The 26,338-nt window shown below is 49.7% G+C and overlaps 1 protein-coding gene across 5 annotated transcripts in view; it reads left to right on the top strand.

Moving 5' to 3' along the window:
- CNOT2 (CCR4-NOT transcription complex subunit 2) overlaps positions 1–26,338 on the top strand; it is an 82,907-nt gene that overhangs the window by 33,872 nt on the left and 22,697 nt on the right. For 2 of the 5 annotated variants that reach the window (XM_085855300.1, XM_085855298.1), the window contains 6 exons: positions 2,153–2,275; positions 2,413–2,479; positions 4,449–4,575; positions 4,690–4,863; positions 5,140–5,216; positions 5,340–5,462. In XM_085855300.1, coding sequence (XP_085711426.1) covers positions 2,171–2,275; positions 2,413–2,479; positions 4,449–4,575; positions 4,690–4,863; positions 5,140–5,216; positions 5,340–5,462 — 673 coding nt within the window. In that variant the 5' untranslated portion in view covers positions 2,153–2,170. Of the gene's footprint in view, positions 1–245; positions 526–768; positions 789–2,152; positions 2,276–2,412; positions 2,480–4,448; positions 4,576–4,689; positions 4,864–5,139; positions 5,217–5,339; positions 5,463–26,338 lie in introns of those variants that run through there. The other 3 variants (XM_085855299.1, XM_085855301.1, XM_085855302.1) reach the window with 3 other exon arrangements.

Below are 26,338 nucleotides of genomic sequence, written 5' to 3'. Positions count from 1 at the left end.
CCTTCCCCCTCTTTCTCTCCCCTTCCCCCTCTTTCTTCCCCCCTTCCCCCCTCTTTCTCCCCCCTTTCTCCATCACTCACACGGGGTGAGGCGTTCTATAGACCCTCCAGTATATACATTTTAATCGCTCTAACCAGGACTATTCCCTATATCTTAGTCATTCATGTTTCTGTTTGTTTAACTTGGATTTCCTTGAATTCCTCGTTCCTGTTTTCCGGCGATCATCGAATTACAGCGAAGTTCGCCGTGACGTGTTAAAGGTGTATATCGGAAGTGTCCAGTGAAGCGTGGCTGCCGTCCCCCCTTATATGGGTCCTTTTGATTTCTCACTTCTTTCTGTGATCCATGAAAAGTGAAAACAAATCGTCGACATAAAGCTCGGTGTTGTAAATGTTGTCAGAATCGAAATAAATGTCATTTACTTCAACAACAAAGGGAACGATTCAAAGTGTATGATTCTGCGATCCAGAGTGCTTCGAGGTGGTTCCATTTTGCGGCCTACCAGCTTAGGCCTGGCCTGGAACGGTATATTACGTTCCGATTATCTGCTCTTTCCTTTGTTTTTCATCCTTTTCGCCTCCATTTGTCCGCAATCCTATTGTTGAATTCTCGCTCTTCCCTGGTTTTGTCCTTGGACGCCGCTCCCAGTCCGTGTTCCCTTCGCCTCGGTGTGTTTACCACCTCTTGTTGTGCGTTCCGTCTGTTCGCGTCCACACGGACTTGTCAGCTCCCGCCGATGTAACCACGGAGGAAGGACGTGCGCGGTCACGGTCCTCGTGTTTGAACGTGTACTTTACGTCCCACGGCGTTTTGATCGAACTTTAAGAGAAAAAAAAAAAAAACCACGTGTTTTAGTTTGCGCGCGCACGTCTACCTTCAAATTCGGTTTGAACGTGTCAACGGTCGGGGTCGTGTAGTGTGCCGTGTGTAGTGTGTAGTGTGCCGTGTGTAGTGTGTAGTGTGCCGTGTGTAGTGTGCCGTGTGCAGTGTGCCGTGTGCAGTGTGCAGTGTGCCGTGTGCAGTGTGCCGTGTGCAGTGTGCAGTGTGCAGTGTGCCGTGTGCAGTGTGCAGTGTGCCGTGTGCAGTGTGCCGTGTGCAGTGTGCCGTGTGCAGTGTGCCGTGTGCAGTGTGCCGTGTGCAGTGTGCCGTGTGCAGTGTGCCGTGTGCCGTGTGCAGTGTGTAGTGTGCAGTGTGCCGTGTGCAGTGTGCCGTGTGCAGTGTGCCGTGTGCAGTGTGCCGTGTGCAGTGTGCAGTGTGCCGTGTGCAGTGTGCCGTGTGCAGTGTGCCGTGTGCAGTGTGCAGTGTGCCGTGTGCAGTGTGCAGTGTGCAGTGTGCCGTGTGCAGTGTGCCGTGTGCAGTGTGCCGTGTGCAGTGTGCCGTGTGCAGTGTGCCGTGTGCAGTGTGCCGTGTGTAGTGTGTAGTGCCGTGTGTAGTGTGTAGTGTGCCGTGTGTAGTGTGTAGTGTGCCGTGTGCCGTGTGTAGTGTGCCGTGTGCAGTGTGCAGTGTGCCGTGTGCAGTGTGCCGTGTGCAGTGTGCCGTGTGCAGTGTGCCGTGTGCAGTGTGCCGTGTGCAGTGTGCCGTGTGCAGTGTGCCGTGTGCAGTGTGCCGTGTGCAGTGTGCCGTGTGCAGTGTGCCGTGTGCAGTGTGCCGTGTGCAGTGTGCCGTGTGCAGTGTGCCGTGTGCAGTGTGCCGTGTGCAGTGTGCCGTGTGCAGTGTGCCGTGTGCAGTGTGCCGTGTGCAGTGTGCAGTGTGCCGTGTGCAGTGTGCCGTGTGCAGTGTGCCGTGTGCCGTGTGCAGTGTGTAGTGTGCAGTGTGCCGTGTGCAGTGTGCCGTGTGCAGTGTGCCGTGTGCAGTGTGCAGTGTGCCGTGTGCAGTGTGCCGTGTGCAGTGTGCAGTGTGCCGTGTGCAGTGTGCCGTGTGCAGTGTGCCGTGTGCAGTGTGCCGTGTGTAGTGTGCAGTGTGCAGTGTGCCGTGTGTAGTGTGCCGTGTGCCGTGTGTAGTGTCGTGTGCACTACCCGATATACCCAAACACGAGATGTCACGTGCTCCAACACGCTGTGAATGTCCGTCGATTGAACGCGATCGTGTTTTATTTATTTATTTTCCTGTGTTCCTGAATGTTTTGTTTTACACCTGTGCGCGGCCCTCGCAGGCAGGTAACGTTGGCAGGATGTTCTCACTGTCGAAGAAGCGGTTTGGAGATGAAGGTGAAGGCGACTTTGAGCCAAATCTCTACTTCAACCAGTCATCTGTGTTTCACCGGCCGGACAAGGAGGTGTGTGTGTGCTGGACTTGCTTACCTATTGATTCCCTTGCTCTGGATTTTGTTGTTTATGTTTATGTTTATTTAATTATCCAGGCATGCCTAACTGTATGTTGTTGTTTTTATTTTCTTTCCCCTTCACACGTCAGATGTTGGGGTCACCCTCGCCCTCTGGGCAGTTATCGCAGTTTGGTGCAAGTCTTTATGGACCACAAAGTGAGCGAGTCGTCCAACCTCGAGCTCTGTTGCTCTCTGTCTCTGTCTCTCTCTTTCTCTCTCGGGCTGCTGGTTGTTGCATCATTGGTTGGGACGCAGCTGTGCCGCTGATGCAGTGTCCCCCTCACCAGTACACTGGTGCGCATTTTGCCGACCTCGGAAGGATGACAGGCTGAGTCAACCTCCTGGTGTATTTTTAATTCAGCGGCCCAACTGGGCTTGAACTCAGGACCCTAGGATCCCAAGCCACCACCCTAACCACTAAGACAATACCAAGCATCTGTTCCTCACGCGCCACACTGACTGTGTTAAGCAGGTTGCCACGATGACAAGATCATGAGCTTTTTGCAAAGCTCTGTGCGCAGAAAGTTATGGATGATGAATAAATGGATGTGCATGAGTGACAGCATCAGTGGATTTTGCAGTAACACGTGTGCGTGCGTGCATGTCTGGCTCTGTTCTGCTCGACGGGCACTTTTTACCTGCTGTTAAAAATCTGAAATTCAAATCATTTTTTTTAAAACACAATTTTCAGCATTTAAATGAAAGAGTGGAAAATTCGAAATAATAAGAATAACAATAATAATTAGTACCATACTCTGTACAGAGAGTGTCAGTGCTGCCGAAGCAATTTCCTGGACTATTGGGCACAATCCTGGACGGGTCGCTACTCGAATGGCTCAATGATCCCAGCAAGCTGGTACTCAATTTGCCGACCTTGGAAGGATGACAGGTTGAGTCAACCCTACCTGGTGTGAATTAATTCAGCTGCCAACGGGACTTGAACTCAGGACCCCAACCAGTAAGCCAACACCAGGCTTAAATTTCGAAATGGTTCACCATAATTATTCTGTTCCTGAATGGAAATCGGAATACGAGAAATTTCTGTGGATGAGAGGAGTGGGATTCGTACCATTTCCTGTTGGTGTGAGCGGCGGCAATGGATATAACACGCACACACGCACACACACGCACACACACACACACGCACACACACACACACACACACACACACACACACACACACACACACACACACACACACACACACACACACACACACACACACACACACACACACACACACACACACACACACTTCTCCTTTTACCAAAAGATGCAAAAAACATTCTATCATTCCATTAAAAGATGCAACAATAAAATATAATTTATCTTCTGGCCCTGGAACCAAACAAATAATGTATATTTATAACGACCCTCACAGCTCGTACATCTCCCAACACACGCCCCCCCCCCCCACCCCCAACATGATTAATAGTAAATGTTCTTATTTTAAAGATACCTTGTACATTGAAAAGCTCCAGATATGTCCTTCCCATCACCCAAACCAGATACACAGTCCATTCACTCTGTTAACGATACGTCAGGGATTTGTGTAGCACACGCCCAGCCACTATAACATCCCTCTCTCAGGTACTTTTCCAAATATTTTCGACATTTTGGAGCTTTGTGAGACACGGGTAAAGATCCTTATCCCACACACATGATGTACTTTCTTTCACCTTGAAAACTCAAGCTCCCTGGTGTTTCTGCGCGTGTGCCCCGAGCATTCTGGGGTTGATTACATAATTTCGAAAGTCGCGTATTGTCATAGAATGTTGAAATCCAGGTATGCTAACCACTATAGGAAGTTAGGAAAAGCTGACGTTTCGGGTGTTGGAGCAAAAGAGGTTCAACAAAGTGCTCTTATTGCTCCGACGAAGGGGCAACGCCTGAAACGTCGGCTTCTTGCTTCTTCCCACATCGGTTAGCATACATCGATCAACGTGCTGTTGATTTTGTCCATGTTATACCTGTCTGCCAACATGTATTGACATTAGCCTTCACTAGCAAGAATAGGTCTTCATTCTACATTGAAATGTTAAAGTTTGCATTTCGTTACTTTCAAACATCTGATCATTCCTATGATGATTATTATTGTGGTTGTAATAATGAATATCAATTGCAGCACCGTTGAGCTTGCAACTGCGTGGAATGGGAGCAGCACCGCTTGCCCGAGGACTTAACCCAGGTCACGTGACTCCGACCAGTGCCGTCACCCCACTTCCGCTACACACAGCAACGTCTCCCAGCCGGTATTTGAACTCGGCTTCCCATCAATGACTGAGGCATAGATTCTAACCAGCAGCATAGTGACTGCGGCTCAGATTGAATTCGAGCCAACCTGTTCGTTTTTCCTTTTCCACCAGAGGGATTCTCACCATGAACCCTCGTATTAACCCCTCGGCCACCATTGGTATGCCTGGCCGAGGAGCAGCCGTGGGTTCCACCGGGTTGACTAGTCCCAGCCGAGGCTCACCAAACCTGCTCCCCCTGCAAAAAGCTGGGCCTCCCGCACCCACACGCAACTCCTACCTTGGGGGGTAAAAGCATTGGGGGTTGGGCTGAGGAGATGAGGTTGCAAAAGGGGCTGTGCAGGGAGGAGGTATTTTGGGGTGTCAGGTCTCGTAGGGTTTTCCGGAGCAGTAGGAGTTGTAGCGCGTATTGTTTTAAGGAGAATAAGTTTCTCTTTGCAACTTCGAGAATGTTAAATGCTGTTGTTGCTCGAGTTTTTAAAGGTTTTGTCTGTGACCTTTCTTATCCCTAATTGCAACCATCCTTTTCGGTAATATTCTCTTCTACAATTGTATTCCCCACAGCATGGCGGGATTTGGCTTGAGTCGGAATCAAAGCTATGGCTTGAGCAATGTTATTAACAACACGTACAGCAGCCCAGGTACAATCCATACTCGCATGCACAACACTTCGGGCATTAGTTATGGAAAAACCTCTCGCTTTGCCCTCATATGTCAGTGGATTGACAGAGGGGTGGGGTTAGGAGCGTGCTGATCTCGTGCAGGTGGAGACAGCGTACCAGGCTTGGATTTGTCCGATTTCCCTGCCCTGGCCGATCGGAACCGAAGGGAGAGCAATGGAAACTCTGCGCCACCACCTAACCCGATGGCTGGGCGCACGCCTTACGGTGGGTCTGCTGCCCCCCTTCGGCCTTTTGCTTCTCATTCGTCATTCTTTATTTGGCTTCATGGTGTAACCGTCAGCGAAACCTGTGTCTTGATGGTCGACGTGTTAGAAAAGGTCACGTTAAGCCCCGTTTCCATATCATGAGAAAGTACCTTTATTATTTTTTTTTGGCGTACAAGTCGAATTGGTTCATATCCCCATTTAAAAAAAAATTTTTTTTGTCCTTCATTCATTGATAAGTGGATTTGGAATATAAGACAAAGCAAAATCAATTACGGTAGTTAGCAAAATTGTCATTCAAAACAATCGAGGTGTGAATTCCTCCCTGACACAATGCAGCATCCATCTCTGCCTCTGTTACTTGCGGGCTGTTTTGTGCATATTATTTTAATTACTTTGTGGGATGACCTTTTAGATAAATTAGGAATGTAAACAAGTAGAGATGCATTCAAAGTTCACCGCCCCCGTGCCAAATAAATAAATAAATAGCATATCCTCCAGTGTGCGACATTGCGGCACATGAAGACGGAATTGGGAGGGAGCGGTGTTCAATGATTGATTGATTGCGTAATAAAAATAAATAATTTCTTCAACAATTGGCTAATGGCATACTTAAACCACTGTTTCACCCGAATCTGAAAGCTTTTGAAAATTAATTAGGTAATTAATCGAAAAATTAAATAATTAATTAATTAATCAAAAATAACCTTTATAGCCAAATCACTTTGTCACTGTCATGTCCAAATATCAGCGTCCTTGCTCAAAAGGTGCCTGAGATATTGCCGGAACAAACATACAAACAACAGAGTGAAAACTGAGTTCGCCATTTTGGCAATCGTCATCACCGGACACCGAAGGCCTTCGGCACTCAGCAATTACGTCGTGCAGCGCCTGGAGATGGAATAGGGAGGGGCGGTGTACAATAGTGTTTTTTTTTCCAACATGTTTGTTATCATATAGATTATTGAGGCACAGTATTTGAAAGAAGCTACATAAACAATATCAGTACTGGCTTAAACCAGAGATAAGGTAATTCTGAGTACAAGTTGAGCCCCGGAATTCTGGGAAAAAAATGTTGACTTGTCTGCCAGAAAAATACGGTATTCCCTCATCCCACCCACATACCTGTGTGTATTTAAAGGTCCCATGACACTCAAAACTTTCTAGTTATTTATATATTAACTTGACCTTCCTCATGAAGAAATCACCCATGTTTCTTTTTTTAAATCAACAATGGGATAATTAGACCAATATTTCGAACATTTCTAGTGCTTTTCACAACTTGCTATGCCCCGCCCCTCAAAAAAGTTGAGTTCAGCGAACCACACGTCACGTGACCTTTGACGTCATCTCCAGAACACAACTCGCACAGAGTGGATTTATAAGACGTTGCGTGCTGTATAAAATACGTACAAATGCATTGTGCACATGTGTTTGCTATCTCACTGATCGTTTTCTGATGAATGAATGTCTAGTTGGTATTGCTACGTCTAAGTTATGAGAAATAAATTGCAAGTGGAGGCAAGCTAACAGCACTGTTGTTGTACATGCACTTATAATAAGGCCGTTGGCATGTGAATCACTTTTTAATTAGGGAGCAAGCATGTCATTTCAGAATTTTCTAATTTAACACAATATTGGTGATGCAGCATGTTCCTGGTGGCAGCAAAAAAAAAAATCTATACACAGAGGACAATATGCTCTTTAAAATCTCAACGTTTTCACAAACGTCAACTGCATGCCTGGTAGGGGTAGGGTTCGCTTAGGATAATGAACGTCCCTGCTTCTCTGACACATCGACAAAGGTATCGGGTCGGCAACATGGTTTGTAAAGTCACATGAGTATATTTTGTTACTGTGCAAGTGGGTCAGAATAATACAGTTTGCACCAGCACATAAACGAATATACTTTTTGCAATACTGTAAAGGGATTAATACTGACTGCACATGGTAAGTTGCCCAAAATATTACAGCAATAAAAATGTAAAGTACAATTATTAAATATAAATATATACATATCGTGCAAAGGTAATTAGCAGACCTGCACAAAGAAATGAAAACAGCAACAGAAAAGAAATCTTCTTGTTGACTTGTGTATACCGTTGCAATGAAGCTTACAAACAACAAGTAACAATACAGGAATTCCCATGCCCACCCAAAATAAAAAAATGACGACAATAAATGTCCATTTGGATATCTGAAAAAATGCCCACTTCACGCTTCCTCAAATCCCCAATACTCCTATTACACGGCCTCATAGCCTCGGGACTCTTACGCATTGACTTGTACATTGTCTGCATGCTAATACAAGGTACTTGTCAACTCTGGAGTCTATTAATTAATTAGACTCGTCCGATAAATCCATCGTCCGTCTGACTAGGCCGATAAATCTGACGTGCTGTAGCTTTCTTTTATTATTCTCTTTTCTTCATTGTTTCCGACTGGCGCTACATGACGACAGTAGGAATAAAATAAGTAAAAATGCAACAGAATGTCAGATTTATCGGACTACTCTCAACAATTGTGTCAGAAGATGTGTTCTGCGCACAAGTTTTCATCGTATCCGGACAGCGAGATTGCTTCGTTTTATGCGCGGAGAGATACGGCCGATGACATTCGCTGGCCTTGCTTGTGGTTCATTTGCCGCAGCGCAACATGTCCGCTGCGCTGGTCACGTCACCTCACTAAAATATTTCTGATATCGAGCAGTATGCAAGTTGAATTTACATTATTGAATTACGAATAGGATTTTGTCTAACCAGTTGTTATTGCCAAGTCTTCCTTCGATGTCGTCCCGATTATTATGAACGCCGGGAATTTCATCACCAGTTTCCTCTGCTTGTCCTGCTTCAGGCTCGAACTGGTAAGGCCGTATTCCATTTCCAGCTGCCTGAACTTCACCTCCCACGACTACGTTATCCGACAATTCTCCATCTGATTCAGACCAAAATCCTTCATTTCTCTCACACTCACTGTCGCTACCAGACAAATCAAAGTCCATGTCATCCATTATTCAAAACCAAATGTTTGATTTTTTTTAAAGCAGAAATGAACGAAGCGATTGAGTCGACCAATCGAATGTGGAAACACACAGGAAGCCAACATAATCACGTAGACCACCAACCCGAGTAATTTACGTGCAGCCTTTGTCGTTCTGGAGATGACGTCATGTGGGTTACGCCCCTTTCGGTAGATTTCGGCAGAATTTTTGGAGCGTTCCCGAAGAGGTTTGTTTTTTTTAATTTTACATTTTACAGAACGAGTATTGTGAAAAAAACATTGTCAGATCTGAAATCATGATGAAAAACTCCTATAGGACATATATATATAGTCATGCGCCACTTAACGACGGGGTTGCGTTCTGAGAAACGCATCATTAAGCGACGTCGTCGTTGTGCGAACATTTTCGGTTTTTTTTGGTTTTCGTTTTCGAACATCGTACTTGCACAAACCTAGACACCTAGGCTATATGGTGTAGCCTATTGCTCCTCGGATACAAACCTGTACAGCATGTTACCGTGCTGAATACTGTCGGCAATTGTAACACACATCCAAGAGAGACGGAAGACACGTTAGTTTTACCTTTGTGCAGTTCATGATGGCCATCGGTGTTGTTAGCAGCAGCTTACAATCTCCTCTCGCATCGATTATAGAAAGGTGAATAAATAGCGTTTGGATTTTATAAATACGTAATCATTGCATCGATGTTATAATTTACAAATGAAGAAACGAGCACCTGTCAATTGTGATATATATTTTCGGAAGTGCGAATGTTTTAACAACATAAAAAGCTTCACCAAACATAAATTTGTGTTTTAATTTCGACTGTAACAACAACGATTTATTCGTGGAATTCTTCAATTCAAAGGTAACTTACTTGCTCGAAGGTAAACGTGGAAACATTGGTTCAGTTTGAAAGCCGATTTCCTTGAATCCCGATTTAGCACGATCCTGCTTTTTTCGCGATGACATTTTATGGATCTCAACGATCGCATTATAACAGGGCCACACTGTCGTTTATTATCATTATGAGGTATTATGTACTGTACAGTGTACATAATTGTACGCGCTATTTTTATACGACTGGCAGCGCTACGTCGGCTACATCACTCGGCGATAGGAATTTTTCAGCCACATTTTTTTTTTCAGAGCTGGCAGATCCATCATATATGCGATCCGTCGTTGCCCGGAACGTCGTTAAGCGGCGCATGACTGTATATATACAGTAGACTAGGCGTAAGTCGTCACCATCGGGACCGAGAAAAAAGTGACGACTTAGAAATGTGACGACTTGCGCGTATGCGAACATTCATGATAAAGGCCCAGTCACACCTTGACGTTTTAGCCAGCTTATGCCGATTTTTGGAAAATTTGTGTAAAACGCTGGTACACGTCGAATACGTTATGGGTAAGTTTTGATAACATTGAGAGCACGCTGAAAAACACTGCCATACGTCGTCGTACGCTGGCTTTAAACGTTGTACTTTTCGGTTGTCCTCAAATTTTCCATGCTTGAAATTTTAAGACTTATGCCAGCGTATGACTCACACGTTCCGCATAACGCTGGCCATAAGTTGTAGGCACGTTACGCGATCGTTGACACACGTCGACACACGTTACTTGTAAGTTACTCATAAGTCGAAACGCGTCGAGGTAATGTTTAGCGTACCCGAAACTTATTTCTAACCAATGAGTAACGTGATGTAGGCACGTTACGCGATCATTGACACACGTCGACACACGTTACTTGAAAGGTACTCGTAAGTCGAAACACGTCAAGGTAATGGTTAGCGTCAGTGTTCCAGACTCCCTGTTTTTTTTTCTTTTCGGTATGATGGTGATGTTGACACTTCGATTTCTAGTGCGGTTATAATATAATATAATTAAAAGGCTGCCGCTCAACAATTTTAAACATAACCGCACTAGAAATCGAAGTGTCAACTTCACCGTCATTTTGAAGAAAAAAAAAAAAAAAAAAACAGGGAGTCTGGAACACTGACACTAACCATTACCTTGACGTGTTTCGACTTATGAGTACCTTACAAGTAACTTTTGTCGACGTGTGCCAACGTTTGCATATCGTGCGTACAACTTATTCCCATCCCATGCGGAACATGTGTCATACGGCAAGTACGTCATAAAATGTTTAACACATTTATAATTACAAGACGTACTCCACTTAATATGACGTATGATAGCGTACTTTTGCGTTCTATTCATGTATACCAAACTTACCCATACCGTATTCGACGTGCGCCAGCGTTTTAGACGCATTTTTCAGAGGTCGGCATACGCTGGCAAGATCGCCAAGGTGTGACTGTGATGTTGACACTTCCATTTCTCCGGTTATGATTTAAATCGTTGTGCGTTAGCCTTTTAATAGGCTACGTCACGTCATCGTCGGCAATATGTGCAGCACGCTATGCATAAGTTAGACTATCATTGGGCATAGGTTGTGAACGCCGACAACAGGCTAAGCATTCGTTGGTATAAGTTATATATAAGACAACGAAACGAACTGTGTCCGTTACTAATATGTTATGCATACGACCAACTCGTTATGAATACGTCAGAATCTTAATAAAAACATCAAAAGTTCAACGTAAGCCAGCATTTTACATACATTATTATACGTTGCCATTGCTGGCTAAAACGTCAAGGTGTGACTGGGCCTTGACTGTGGGGTGAAGGATGAAGTCGCGCGTGGCCTGGACACGAATGTGTGAGAGCCGGCTATTGTACCAAAAGGAAAACACAATCCTCGGGGCATAGGTGGGGGTTCATTGGTGAGTTGGAAAGTGATCAAGCAAAGATGGAATTCATGAATGAGTTTATCAAAAGTAAAGATAATGAACAACTGTAAGACAACTTATATACCATTGGTGATGGTATGGTGACAAATTACATGACACACAGTCATCGTGGTGATTATTACCACTCAATGCCTATGTGTAAGTGAGTGTGGTAATGTACAAAATAAAACCATGATCGGACTTCAACACGAAGCTCGATCGATCCTTTACTCCTTCGCGAAGTAATCCGTTATGTTTGACTGCCTCAAACTCTTGGGCATCTGGTGCATGAGAAAGGACTCAAACTGGTCATTGTATTCCATGATGTTGTCTGGGCAATCCTCCACCGAAAGACAGTATCGGCGCATCACTTCCAGGGCGCTGCCTGAATCCACGCTGCCTGATTCGCCGCACTTCTTGACCTTGCCGATTCCCCATCTCCCTTTGAATCTGTCTATCCAGTGCATTGGCAAGGTCTCAGCATCATCATGCCCATAGTCCGCAGCAAATTTACGTGCCTTCAGCAGCAACATTTGACCGTCCAACCGAATATTTGGCTGAGCCGACATTTGCCGAAACCAGATGATGAGCACGACATCGACATCTTCAAAGGACACACATTTCACGCGTTTCACACTTACCACCGGCCTTGCGATCTTCTCCAAGATATTATATCTTCAAGATATTGTTACGGCTGTGGAAATTCGCAATACACCATAAAGGGTCCTTCGATCAGTAATGACGCGAAGTTTATGTGCATATAGTTCCCCACCGTTGTTTAAAGGGAATTTGTGTGATTCATCGGGCTGCGACTCTTTGAGATAGCCGTTTTTCTGTTCTCTCGTTATTTTGGACCGTCCGAAGACTTCAAACGAAGGCCCAGTGAAAGGCCTACAACGGCGCGCGAGTTTTCCCACCTCTTTTTTGCGGCGCCGGGGCTGACGGGAGAGGCTGCGAGAGCTCGCTGGCTATTGGTGGATACGGGGTGTGAGTCGGCTGTGAGGAGGAGCTTCTCGAAAGGGCTAGAGGAGAGGCGGAGCCAAAAAGGGGGTGGAGCGAAGGGGCGGACCACACGCGGGCTCGGCCTCTCTCTCTCCTGCCTGGATCATCGTGTTGGATTCTTCCTCTCTCTCTCTGTTGGGGTCGAGTGCTTCTCTCTCTTGGTGAACGTCGTGTTTGAGCTGTCCTCTTCTTTGCCCTGGATCATCGTGTTTGGACTCTTCGGGTTCTGGATCGTCGTATTTGGACTCTTCGGGTTCTGGATCGTCGTGTTTGGATTCTTCGGGCCCTGGATCGTCGTGTTTGGATTCTTCGGGCTCTGGATCGTCGTGTTTGGACTCTTCGGGCTCTGGATCGTCGTGTTTGGACTCTTCGGGCTCTGGATCGTCGTGTTTGGACTCTTCGGGCTCTGGATCGTCGTGTTTGGACTCTTCGGGCTCTGCATTGTCGTGTTTGGATTCGTCGGGCTCTGGATCATCGAAGTGGGCTCTGGATCGGCGAAGGTTCGTCTCTCCCTCTGGGCGCCAAGTCGTCAGGGTTGCGAGCAGTGGTCCCGGGTTGAGGCGCGCATGAGAGGAGAGTGCCAGAGAGGGCTCTCTGACCGTCGCCCCTCGAGGGGGCAGGTAACCAGCACGGTCTCGCGGGCCTATTCGGTCATCCACGGCCCATGGCAATAAAGGTCTACGGACCCCGTCTACTCCTCTTGCCTGTGAGGAGGGTTTTTCCTTTGGTTTTTTTGTGTGCAACTGGTGGTGCCGTCTGTTAAGTAAACCTGTGTAAGTTTACAGAAAACCTGTAAACCTGATGATGACTGTACATCATCGTAGTCGGTAGTAGTACTTTCTTTGTCGCTTGTATATTGCATGATTCCTTGCTTGTGTTGTGTGTGTAATATGTGCCTGCTATAATAAATGTCCTTGTGTGAAATGTATCCCATTCGTCATCTCTTTCCCCATTGAAAGTGCCATCTTGAATCGTGGAATAAATTAGTAGTGGGTTTTGAACACCCAGGGTAAAGAAGAGAATCTGATCGGTCGAGGTCAGTGATAACACCGCTCGGTTATCACTGCAGCACGGAACGGACCGCTTAAGCGGTTCGTGTCCTAGGCCGACCTGTGGCGAGGTACGATCGCCCGGTCGACTACTCGCGCAGGTACTTGGGTAGGTCGAATTTGGCGAGCAACCCTATCCTGCACGGGTGGGCAATTGGCACGATCGTGGTGAGGTTAAACCCCCACTCGTGACTGTCTCCTGGCGGTAGTTCCAGGAGGGTCACGACTGAATTGTCTGTCCGGTGGGCGTTGCGATTGGAGTTACGCAATCGCTCGCACGCCTGGCGGGCCAGAATTCGTAACAATATCGTTCAATGTCTGCCGTTTGATGTCCAACTTCTCGGCTATGGCTGTTTTCTTCATCAGTGGGTTTGCCTCGCAAAATTGGATAATGTCGTATTTTTCTTGGTTGGTTTTAGTTGTAAGCTTACGCTTCGTCACCATCGTCCTGCCTGCAGTGCGATCAATGTGTGTACGCAGTTATAAATAGCCTTTCACTGGCGGTGTAAATCGATGAGCGAGCATCACGATTCCATGAAATCGGGCTTCTCACGAGGCAGCAGTTCCGTGTGACGAGTTAGGAGTGGTGATTTACTTGAGTTTCCATTACGCGGGAACGGACAACATCTGACGACTTAGACAAAGTGACGACTTAGAGATGACGACTTCCAGAGGGATGACCCTTTATTCAAAGGGATTTAACATGAGATAAATTCGGGACTTTTTGACGCTGCCGACTTAGGGGAAGTGACGAGTTACACGCTGCCGACTTGCGCCTAGTCTACTGTATGTATGTATGTATGTATGTATGTATGTATGTATGTATGTATGTATGTATATATGTATATATATCTTCTTCTTCTTTCGGCTGCTCCCGTTAGGGGTTGCCACAGCGGATCATCCGTATGATCCGCATAGTGATTTGGCACATGTTTTACGCCGGATGCCCTTCCTGACGCAACCCTGGTCGCCTCTTACAACACAGGGATATGGTACACCTATTTTAACCGGGGTATACACCGGCCCAGTACACTGGTACTCATTTCGCCGACCTCGGAAGGATGACAGGCTGAGTCAACCCCCTGGTGTATTAATTCAGTGGCCCAACGGGGTTTGAACTCATGACCTTTTGGATCCCAAGCCGCTGCCCTGTCGTGGATTTGGCACATGTTTTACAAACATGTGTTTGGTTTACAAACATGTGTTTACAAACATGTGAAAACAAAAGGACTACAAAGCAAAATAAACCACTGCGCCAACACACCAGGCTAAATATATATATATATATATATATATATATATATATATATATATATATATATATATATATATATATATATATATATATATATATATATATATATATATATTCGTCACCATCGTCCTGCCTGCAGTGCGATCAATGTGTGTACGCAGTTATAAATAGCCTATCACTGGCGGTGTAAATCAATGAGCGAGCATCACGATTCCATGAAATCGGGCTTCTCACGAGGCAGCAGTTCCGTGTGACGAGTTAGGAGTGGTGATTTACTTGAGTTTCCAGAGCTATATATATATATATAGCCTGGTGTTGGCGCAGTGGTTAGGGCAGCGGCTTGGGATCCAAAAGGTCCTGAGTTCAAGCCCCGTTGGGCCACTGAATTAATACACCAGGGGGTTGACTCAGCCTGGCATCCTTCTGACGTCGGTGAAATGAGTACCAGTATACTGGGCTGGCGTATACCCCGGTTAAAATAGGTGTACCATATCCCTGTGTCGTAAGAGGCGACCAGGGTTGCGTCAGGAAGGGCATCCGGCGTAAAACATGTGCCAAATCACTATGCGGATCATACGGATGATCCACTGTGGCGACCCCTAACGGGAGCAGCCGAAAGAAGAAGATATATACATATATATATATATATATATATATATATATATATATATATATATATATATATATATATATATATATATATATATATATATATATATATATATATATATATATATATATATATATATATATATATATATATATATATATATATATATATATATATATATATATATATACATATATATATATATATACATATATATACATATATATATATATATATATATATATATATACATATATATATATATACATATACATATATATATCTACATATATATATATATATATACATATATATATATATACATATATATTGTTGCGGTATTCGCGCCCGCCGGCGTGCGACGGCCACGTAACTCGAATCGCGGCACGTCGCCCACCGGACGGACAATCCAGTCGTGACCCTCTCGGACTAACGCCGGGAACCAGTCACGGGTGGACCTTTCGGTCTCACCGCGATCGAGCCAATCAGCCCCCGCGTGGGATAGGGTTGCTCGCCAAATTCGACCGACCTAAGTACCCACGCGGAGGGTAGACCGGGCGATCGCACCTCGCCGCAGGTCGACTTCGGACACAGGCCACTTAAGCGACCCGTTCCGTACTATCGGGATAACCGAGCGGTGTTATCGTCGACCTCGACGGTTCGATTAATTATCGGGCGTATTCAGCCCACTACCAACCCTTTACGTGAAGCAAGATGAGGATTCAATGAAGGAAATGACGAAGCGAAGCGGGAAACAGTTCAACACAAAGCACATTTATTCGCGATGAACGGAAAGCACACATATTCAATTCCACCAAAAGCACACAGAAAAGAAAAACACAATTCAATTTACACAAAAAGCAAATGCGACAATGCAGATCTAATACCGATTACACGAGCACACGGCAACACTTATACAATTTTACTTCACAGACGGCGCCGACAACACATACCCAAAACCAAAGAAAAGGATACCCTCAAGGATGAGGCGGGCCTGAGGCCGAGACCGGGTCGGGCCTACCCGTCTGGTGATGAGACGCGGAGCAGCGATGGTGCCTCAACTCCGCGGGCCTCGCGGGCAATGTCTGGTAGGGGGTGGGAAAGGGGCCCCCTTGGTCGCACTATCTCAGCGCGGGGGGAAACAGGAGGGGGTTGCTGATGCTCGGGGTATAGAGGATTTTTATTGCCCCGCGACGAGCGTCTCCACCTCGGCCAGGTCACGCTGTCGGCCTCCCTGGGGTGCAGCTCCCTGCACGACGCGAGCACCCCCTCGTCTGCCCTCGCCGCCTCTCCACAGCTCCGTCCCCTCCGTTCCGACTCCAACGCACACGACGACCAGCTCCTTCTTGCCAACTCCACCGCCCGCGAAGTCTTGACTCTCTGTTCCCTCTCGACTCTCCTACTCTCTGGACTGACGAACACGGTCGCTTTTTATCAGCCCCGTAGCTTCGCCCTCTCATCTTTGACCCCCTCCCTTCGACCTTTCACCTCGCTCCCCATTGGCCCGAGAAAAAGTGGGCGTGAATGCTTTTTGATCCATAAATTTGCATATATCGATCGCCCTCCAACGCCCTGGGCGCGGGGCCAGATCGCCCCTCGCTCACCGATTGGACGGCAAAAAGTGGGCGTGTGTCGTTTTTGATCCGTTTTTGAAGCACAAAATCCGTGATTTTGTACACGCTGTTCGGCGCGCGCCCTGCACGAGTCCAACACCGGTACCCACAGGCGGCGCAAGAACGGTGGCGATGCGACGGTTCCGAGGTGTGACGTGAAGGTCGTGGCGGTTGTGGTGAAGCGGTGGTTGGTGGTGGTAACAATGGCGGTTGGTCCAAATTAAAGATAGTAAAAGAAAAACTGCTATCCTGAAGAGTCGCAGCACGCATAAATGACATGTATTCCCACTAGACAACGGGTTTGGGCCTAACTACACATGTACTTACCGAGATACCTCACCTAAGGGACCTGAATGGTGGTTTGCGAATTTGGTAACCACAACACTACCCCCTCCCCTTTTTACAGACTCGTCCCGAGTCGTCAAATTTTCGTGTGCCATCATGTGTAGTTTTCCCCTAGTACATTTTACCTACGGATCCCTGAGTGCGACATTCATGGTATTCGTGTCCCCAAAATAAATAACCTGAGGGCTGCGTAACTATCTAAACAAACTCACTCACACGGATGACTTAAATAAAATTGCCGGCGCTAGACAGACATGCCGGGGGGCGCACTCATATTTACAGTACATCTTAACCTTAACTTACAAATTTTACACTAAACCATGGCCCAGGATCATTGAACTCTGCAAAAAGAAAGCAGTTAGCAGGGAGCCAGGCTGCCCGCATGCAGTCTCTGGCTCAAACGATGCAGGTGACAGGGAACGTGGCTGGCTGCTCACACGCAGTCCAAGGCCTTCCCTTTTGAACTGAACGCAGTGAACCACAACGGTGCATGGGCTGCACAAACGCAGTCTCCGTGCCAGCTCAAGTGGCACACGCAATGAGCACAACGAATGGATGCATGAACACAAACACGGTGCACGGGCCGCCACTGCAGGCCCGTGTTGTAGCTGCCAACGGGGCAGTTCTCGCAGCTTGCAAACTGTTGCTTTTACGATCCTGGCGCACATGGCAATGAACAGGGGGGGGGGGGAAAGCAAAATTGAACGGGGCTGGTGAACATGGGCAGTGGGCATGGCATGGCAAAGGTGAGCAGGCAAACACAGCCCGCAGAAGAAGGCCGCTGCAGGCAAACATAGCGGGCAGATGAACTGGCCGGCACAGGCCTTGAAGAAAAACAGCCAGCAGATGAACTGGCAGGCACAGGCCTTGAAGCAAACACGGCCAGCCGATGGCACAGGCCTTGCAGCAAAACAACAGCTGCCGATGAAGTTGGCCGGCCTCCGCCTTGAAGCAAAACACGGCCAGCCGATGAAGTTGGCCAGCTCTTGCCGTTCAGTGGAGGTTGGTGGAGGGAGTGCGGTGGTGCTGGCCACTTGGAAGGCGGGCTCGGACCTACCTACCTGTCTCCCTCCCACCTATCGCCTTTGCCTGTCACTGTACATACCCACTCCCTTAATTTGTCAAACCCCAATTTAGCCCCAACTTATTTTTTTTGTTGTTTTTATTTTTACTTCCCCACTATAAATCGTCCCCTAACCCCCTGTATCGTCCTTGTTCGGCTAACCTATCCTGTCACCTAGCCTACTCCCAACCCCTACGTTCCCTTCCCGGAGGGGAATAAGGGAGAGCTAACGTCCTGTGCCGAGGCCCAACGAAGCCTCAGAATGGCCTCCCCAGAGTTCGGCGATCTTAACACCAAGTGGGTCCAGCGGCCCACAACGACAGCGAGGGGATGGATGGTGCGGAGGGGTACACTTCCTAATCTACCCTAACCATTTAACTGTTAAACTACCCCGGGGCTTTCAACAAGCGCCTCTCGCTTAAACTATTGGTTCTAACAACCCAGATTCCCGTCGCCTGTGTTGGTGTCCTCACAATTTCGGGCCTCGCCCCCCCCCAATTTTCTCTCCGTGCCCTCACACGGTCTCCTGGCTAGGACACGTGGCTCCCTTTGGCAGGCACGACCCTCTGCCGAATCTCCCGCTATGGCACCCCCGGGCACCACACTGCCTCCGAGCCTACCAGCTCCCTAACACCGGGGAGTGCCCCCCATGGCACCTCCCCTGAAACGCACACGTGGCAGGCTGGCCTCCCGGGCCCCTTTCCGCGGGTCACCCGTGCCCACAACACTGCCCACGCGGCCAATGGCGCTCCGGGCCCCCGCACCAAGCAGGCGCACCCGTGCCCACTACTCTATCCCGGCCCCCCATGGGCCCATGGCCTACCGCGGCCGACTAGCCTGGTGCCCGGGGTACCCACTCAGCGATACTCACCTTTCGCAGCCACGCTCCCAAGCCCGTCAACAGGGCTCCTGCACCCCTCCAAATGGGTTTCGAGCCTACACTCCCACCAACAACAAAACGACCTCCATTTTTGTTAATTTGACTAACCCAGCTAACTCACTTTATACTGACCCCGGGGTCCCTTGGGCGGGAGTCACTCCTCCCCCCAATCACTCATCGCACCATGCATTCCCCATTCGCTCCATACACACAGACCCGCTGGCCTCACTCACTCGCCAAGTACTCACCTCACAACTCACCAACTACTCTTCAACACACACACCACTGAACTCTGCCATCCTCCTGACTACTTCCCCTAACTAACTCGTGCTCCCTCGTCGTCCCTTATACTACAGCACGTTCCTTTTAACACTACGTAGCTAAACTACGTCCCCTCTACACACTCACTGTCAGTCACTGTCTCCAAATAATCCCATTAATCAATTTCCCAGGGGGGGAATTTCCTCCCTTCCTACTGGGCTCGTGAACTCGTTGCAAGACTCTGAGAGCCCTGCGCCTCTGCGGGAGCGGCTGTTCCAGCACCGACTCCTCCGGCAAGACATATCCATGAGGGCATAAGGTCGCCCTTGTGAGGCCTCAGGCGGTCCGCGTGGACGATCCGAGGGAGGGCTCGTGGTCCCATTTTAATTTTTAGGACCACGTCACTGACTTGCGCCAGGACGACCCCCGGGCCCTGCCAAGGTGAGGTGAGCTTCGGGCATCTGCCCTTCCTTCGCCGGGGGTTAAAGAACCAAATCTTTGCCCCCGGTGGGTATTTGCTCACCTGGCTCCGGTGGTCGTACCTGCGCTTCATTTTTATGCCCGCCTGTTGGAGCTGGTGTCGTGCGAAGGCGTGGACCTTCTCCAAGCCCTCCTCCAACCGACGGGCATAGCCCTCCCCCGGGGGCCTATCAAGCCGCTCAGGCGTCGGACCGCACAATAAATCGACGGGGCTTCTCAGCTCCCGTCCATTCATCAACAGCGCCGGACTACATGCGGTAGACCCGTGCTGGGACGCGCGATAGGCCATCAGGAGGTACGGAAGGTGTTCGTCCCAGTCCTCCTGGTTAGTGGCGGTGAAGAGGGCCAACTGTTGGACCAGGGTCCTGTTGAACCTCTCCACCATGCCATCAGACTGTGGTCTCAGGGGCGTTGTCCATGTTTTTCGAATTTCCAGGAGCCTGCACACCTCTTTTAGTAATTCACTCTCAAAATTTCGTCCCTGGTCCGTGTGCAGCTCCTGCGGAATCCCATACCGGCATGTAAATCCTTCTACGAAGGCCTTGGCCACAACCCCTGCTTCCTGGCTGGGAAGGGCAAAGGCTTCTGGCCATTTGGTGAAATAGTCCATAATTACGAGGACGTACTTATTACCCTGGCGAGTGGTGGGAAGTGGTCCCAAAATGTCCATGGCCACTCGCTCCAGGGGAGCCCCAACCTGATGTAGTTGGAGTGGGGCCCTCATCCTCTGTGGCGGTCCCTTTTTTGCAGTACAGGCGTCGCATGCTCGACACCAGTCCTGTACATCGCGCCCCATGTTAACCCAATAGAACCGCCGGCGGGCCCGAGATTTTGTTTTGGTCCTGCCCAAATGGCCGCCGGCGCGGGTACTGTGCACCTGTTTCAAAATTTGGGTCTTAAACCCATCAGGGACTATCACCAGCCAAGAAGTTTGTTCAGAAGGAATCTCCACCCACTTGCGATACAAGATGTTGTCCCTCATTTCTAGGGTCCTCCACTGAGCCCAGTATGCCTTTGTTCGCGCCCCGAATGGGGCGATTTCCTCCCCACTGGGCCTCCTGTTTTCCTGGACCCATTTGTACACTGGCCCTAGCACGGGGTCTTCCCGCTGGGCCGTGCTCCATGCCAATCCACCAAATTCCTCTCCCGCGGTTAGTGGCAAAGTTGGGCCTACCACCCGGGCCGCACGGACTGGGAGTTTCGGGAGGCGTCTGCCAATTGGTCCCTCTCCTCATGTCTCGTACAATATTTGCAGTTTTCCCTCAGACAGGGGCGTCGAGAGAGCGCATCGGCATTCCCATGAGCCTTACCGGCTCTATGGACCACACTGAAATCGTACTGCTGCAATTTTTCCAACCACCTTGCAATTTGGCCTTCCGGTTCCTTGAACCGTAAGAGCCATTGCAAGGAGGAATGGTCAGTTCGAACCAAAAATTTCCTCCCGTACAAGTACGGGTGGAAATGGCCCACGGCAGACAGCATAGCCAATAGTTCCTTGCGAGTTACGCAATAATTTCGTTCGGGTCTACTCATGGCCCGACTGTAATACGCGATCACTCTTTCCACGCCCCCCTGTGTCTGGGACAAGACTGCTCCCAATCCTTCCTGGCTTGCATCCGTGTCCAGGGTATACATCCCGTCATCGGTGGGGTACGCTAAAACAGGTGCGGATGTCAAACACCCCTTTAATTTGAGGAAGGCCTCCTGGCACTCCTCCGTCCAATTAAATCTCAACCCCTTCTCCGTCAACCGGTGAAGGGGCCTGGCTATCTCCGCAAAGTTTGCCACGAAACGCCGGTAGTAGGAGCAAAGTCCCAAAAAGCCCCGCACCTGTTTGACAGTTGTAGGTACGGGCCACTCCTCTACCGCTGTAATTTTTCCGGGGTCGGTCTTCACCCCCTCGCGGCCTATCACGTGTCCGAGATAGGCCACCTCTGTCGCGAACAAAGTGCATTTCTCTGGGCTCAATTTCAGCCCTGCCTGCCTGAGGTGCCCAAACACCTGGTCCAAATTGGCTATCTCCTGGGTGAATGTTTTAGCGTGTACCAGGACGTCATCCAGATACACCAGGCATGACTGCCACGGCATGCCGCCGAGTACACGCTCCATCAGTCTCTCAAAGGTGGCGGGGGCGTTACACAAGCCGAACGGCATCACAGTGAACTGATACAGTCCCTTCCCTGTGGAAAATGCCGTTTTCTCCTTCCCCGTCTTATCCATTTCCACCTGCCAATACCCACTCTTGAGGTCCAGAGTTGAGAACCATTTAGAGCCTGCAACGGCGTCGAGGGTATCGTCAATTCTAGGCAGGGGATAGGAGTCTTTGAGTGTCACGTTGTTCAGCTGGCGATAGTCCACACAGAAACGCGTGGTCCCATCCTTCTTTTTAACCAGCACAACTGGTGACATCCAAGGACTTCCCGAGGGCTCGATGACACCTGCATTGAGCATCTTCTCAACATGTTCATCAGCCTCCTCTCTTTTGCTCCATGGGAGCCTTCGAGCAGGCTGACGGACAGGCCGGGCCCCATTGGTGTGGATCTGATGTTGCACCAGGCCCGTACGTCCAATATCCTCGGGTGACAAGGAGAAGATCCCGATGTGTCGGTCAACCAGCTTGTATAAGGCCTCCCGCTGGGCCTCCTCCAAATCTACACTACTCCGATTTACCATCTCACAAATGTGACCGGGCCAATTCCTAATCAAGTCTGGAGACTCCTTCTGGGGCCGGTCCGGCTCGACGTTATCGTCCCTCAGCTCTGCGACCTCTTTTACTGGGATGCAATCTGCCACCTTCGTGCCCTTCCTGATAGTGCGTGGTTCCGTGCGAACATTTATCACCCGTACGGGCACTACTGGCCCGTCGGTACTTACCAGGGTGCGGCCCACGACTAAGCCCGGGGTTGACGGCCCTGCCGGTAGTTCCGCTAGGCCGCAGGGGCCCTGCCACGTTGGGGGTGCTCGCCACCGGGCCGGGACCACCGCCTCGGCACCCGGGGGAATGACCACGGAGTCAGGAGCCTCCAGCTCCACCCTCTCATCCGTGCTCACGCCTCCTAACGGCAACTCCTCACCACCCAACTGCATGACCCCCCGGCCCAAGTCGATCTTACAACCACCGGCTGTCAGCACATCCAACCCTATTAGACATGGGTCGTACACCTCTGCCACCCAAACCTCTATCTTGGTTTTCACAGTGCCCAATTTAAACGACACGAAACCACGTCCTATGATAGGGGCCGTTGCCCCGGTAGCTAGCTGCAAACTATGGTTTTGCAGACGGTGGATCTCATCCCAACCGTCTACACTCGAATCAAGGACCACAGGGCTGATGATCGTGGCGCTTGCTCCTGTGTCCACCACGGCGTCTACCCCTACGCCGGCAATCTTGCACCGAATTGTTAAGCTACCTTTGCCAATTTGGCCACAACTGATGACCTGTCGCAGTTCTGAGGGCTCTTCTCCGTCTGAGTCTGCCGAACACGGCCCTACATGTTCGGCACTTCTTAGTTTCCCGGGGACTGGTGGGGGGTGATGGTTGGGCCTGGCTATCCCTATTGACCCGGGGCGGAGTTGGTGGTCTAGGGGGCCGTGGCTCTTCTCTTCGCGGGGGCCTTTCCCTGCGCGGGCGTTGCACCTCCTCCGCAGGTGGTCCCCTGCGCCACAATTATAACACCTCTTCTGGTAAGGTGTTTGCCTCCAGTACGCCGAATTATACCCCCCTCCATTCCGAATTGGGGTAGCCCCCGATGGCCCATCTCCCGCCCTTCCCGGGCCCGACCGCCTCTCCACAGGTCTCCCGAACCGGCGGTCGAACATGCCCTGCACCATCCTTTCCATTCGCGCTTGGTCGCCCAGGGTTGCCCCGGCTCCCAGCGCACTGTCGTGCACGGGGTCCACCTGTCGGACTGCCACCGCGTGGCGCCCAGCCCCTCCCAATGGCGTTCTGGCTGCCTCCCAGCAGGCAGCAGTATCAGCCGCCTTCTGGAGGTTGTCCGGGCGCCATACGGTGAGCAATGCTCCGACATCGGTGCCCCCTATTGCTCGAAGGAAATGGTCCAGGGCAATCTCCTCCCGGTACTCCGGTGGCATGTTGGTGTGCGCGATCCCCACCAAGTGGCGAATGTCGTGTGCCAATTCTCCCAGCGATTCCTGGGGACGTCGTTTGCGCCCGTTGAGCTGAGCTTTAACAAGCTCGCTCTGCTGGTCCATGCCAAATCGGTTTTTTAGGGCCGAATGGAGATCCTCCAGGGTCGCCCCCTCACTGGGTACCGTGGTCAGGACTTCCAAAGCCACGCCACGCAGGGCCGCTGTGAGTTGTGCCACACCCTGCACCTCGTTCCAGCCATTGCCTCTGGCAACACACTGGAACTGGGCCATATATGCCCTCAAGTCCGTCTTGCCATCGTACGGGGGTAGCGGCACCCTCGGTTCTTTCGAGGTCTCCTCCCGTTCCCTAGGGACTCCGGGAGGAGTGTACCTCCCCAGTCCCAACGGTGCCTCACTCCCGCAGGGTCCGAGCCATTTGCCCGGGGGCTCCACCACCCTTGTCTGCGTCTGTCCGTGCCCCGCGTCGTCCCGCTTACTCTCCCAAGCCATTGGACTCACACTCCGCACACCCCCTGGAACAGTCATTCTGGGTACCCCCATTAGGCCAAAAGACCCCGCGGTCTCTACCCTCCCCAAGCTTGGCATGCTCACCCCCACATCGGGCAAGCCTCCTGCTCCGCCTTGTGACACCGGCCCCACCTGGGCACGATCCGCCTCGAGGGAGTATATCCTCTCCCCCTGTTCCCGAAGGAGGCCACCCTGCTTCTCACACCGGGCCTCCACCCTATCCGTCAGTCTCTTCTCCATTTCCTCCATTTTCCCCTTTATTACCCCATTTATTTCCTCCCCTATCGTTCCTAACGACAGTTCCCCGACTTTTTCTCTTATTTGCTCCACCTCCCCTTGTACCTGTGTCACCATCTTATTTGTCTTGGATATTTCCTCCCTCGTTGTCCTAAACTGCTCTTCTGTCTCGCCCCGGTTTTTTCCTATCTGTTCCCCCAGTTCCTCTGTCTTTTCTCCGGCTTTCCGCTCCATTTCATTAATTACCTCCTCATGTCTCTTTCTACATTCCTCCGTCACCTTTTTTAATCCTTTCTGTGTCTCCGCTTTTACCTCCTTTCGCAGGTTTTCAACTTTGTCTGTCATTTCCCGATGTCTTTTCTCACAGTCCTCCTTCACGGCTCCCAATCCCTCCTTTATTTTCCCTTGTTCTCTTTTTAATTCCTCTATCGCCGTCGTGTTCCTCCCTATTTCCTCCTTTATTTGGTATGGCCCTGTTTTACTTCTCCCAATCCTTTTCCTACTTTGTCTATTTTCCCCACCACCGTCTTTATTTCGTTTACCCTCTCTTGTTTACTTTCTTCCATTGCGACTCCCACTCCTTTTACTTTCTCTTTTAACCCGGTCACCTCCGCTCGTATCGTGTCGACTTCCTTTTTCATTTCGTTTTTTAGTTCTTCCAAGCTTCCTTTTAGGCTCATTCCCATGTTCTGCGTCTCACCCCGCAGCTCTTTCATTTCTTCCCTCATTTGCTGTGTATTCGCATCCATCGTCGTTTTCACTTCATTTGTGTTTGTATCCATCTTTTCGTTCATGCCTTTCATTTCGTTTTTCATTTCATTTGTGTTTGTATCCATCTTTTCGTTCATGCCTTTCATTTCGTTTTTCATTTCATTTGTGTTTGTATCCATCTTTTCGTTCATGCCTTTCATTTCGTTTTTCATATTCGCATCCATTTTTTCGATCATTTTCGCATTCATCTTTTCGTTCATTGCCGCCAGCATGGCGCATAGCTGGGCCATGTCGGATGCACTCAGCTGAGCCGTTTCGGCAAGGGTTGGGGAAGGGTTTTGGTGGAGAGGGGGGGGTGTCATACACCGCGGCCGCTGCCGCACCCATTTCGGGCTCTGGGTTCAGTTGGGCGAGTCCGTGTTCCTGCACAATCAACATTTCCTGCTCGGGGATTCCATCCTGGACCATGGATTCTACACATTCTACATCCATTTCTAATACCCCCGGCTCCCGCTCGCCTTGAGACGCCATCTTGCTTCTCTTAAAGGGTTAATTTGAATCGCTCGTAATTTGGAGGGAATCGGGGGTCGCTTCTCTCACCCCTGGACCGATTCCCGTGAATTTAGCCGGAGACAGGAGAGCCCGTTTTCCTGTTCTCCGATACCAGTGCCGCGAGGAGGGCGATGAATTTGTATCGCACGACCTGACACCAGTGTTGCGGTATTCGCGCCCGCCGGCGTGCGACGGCCACGTAACTCGAATCGCGGCACGTCGCCCACCGGACGGACAATCCAGTCGTGACCCTCTCGGACTAACGCCGGGAACCAGTCACGGGTGGACCTTTCGGTCTCACCGCGATCGAGCCAATCAGCCCCCGCGTGGGATAGGGTTGCTCGCCAAATTCGACCTACCTAAGTACCCACGCGGAGGGTAGACCGGGCGATCGCACCTCGCCGCAGGTC

This window comes from Eptatretus burgeri, chromosome 14, assembly GCF_056783735.1.
Source record: "Eptatretus burgeri isolate ZD-2024b chromosome 14, Ebu_testis_v1, whole genome shotgun sequence".
NCBI lineage: Eukaryota > Metazoa > Chordata > Myxini > Myxiniformes > Myxinidae > Eptatretus > Eptatretus burgeri.
Note: the sequence above shows the minus strand (reverse complement) of the source record. Positions and strands in the feature narration are given on the sequence as shown.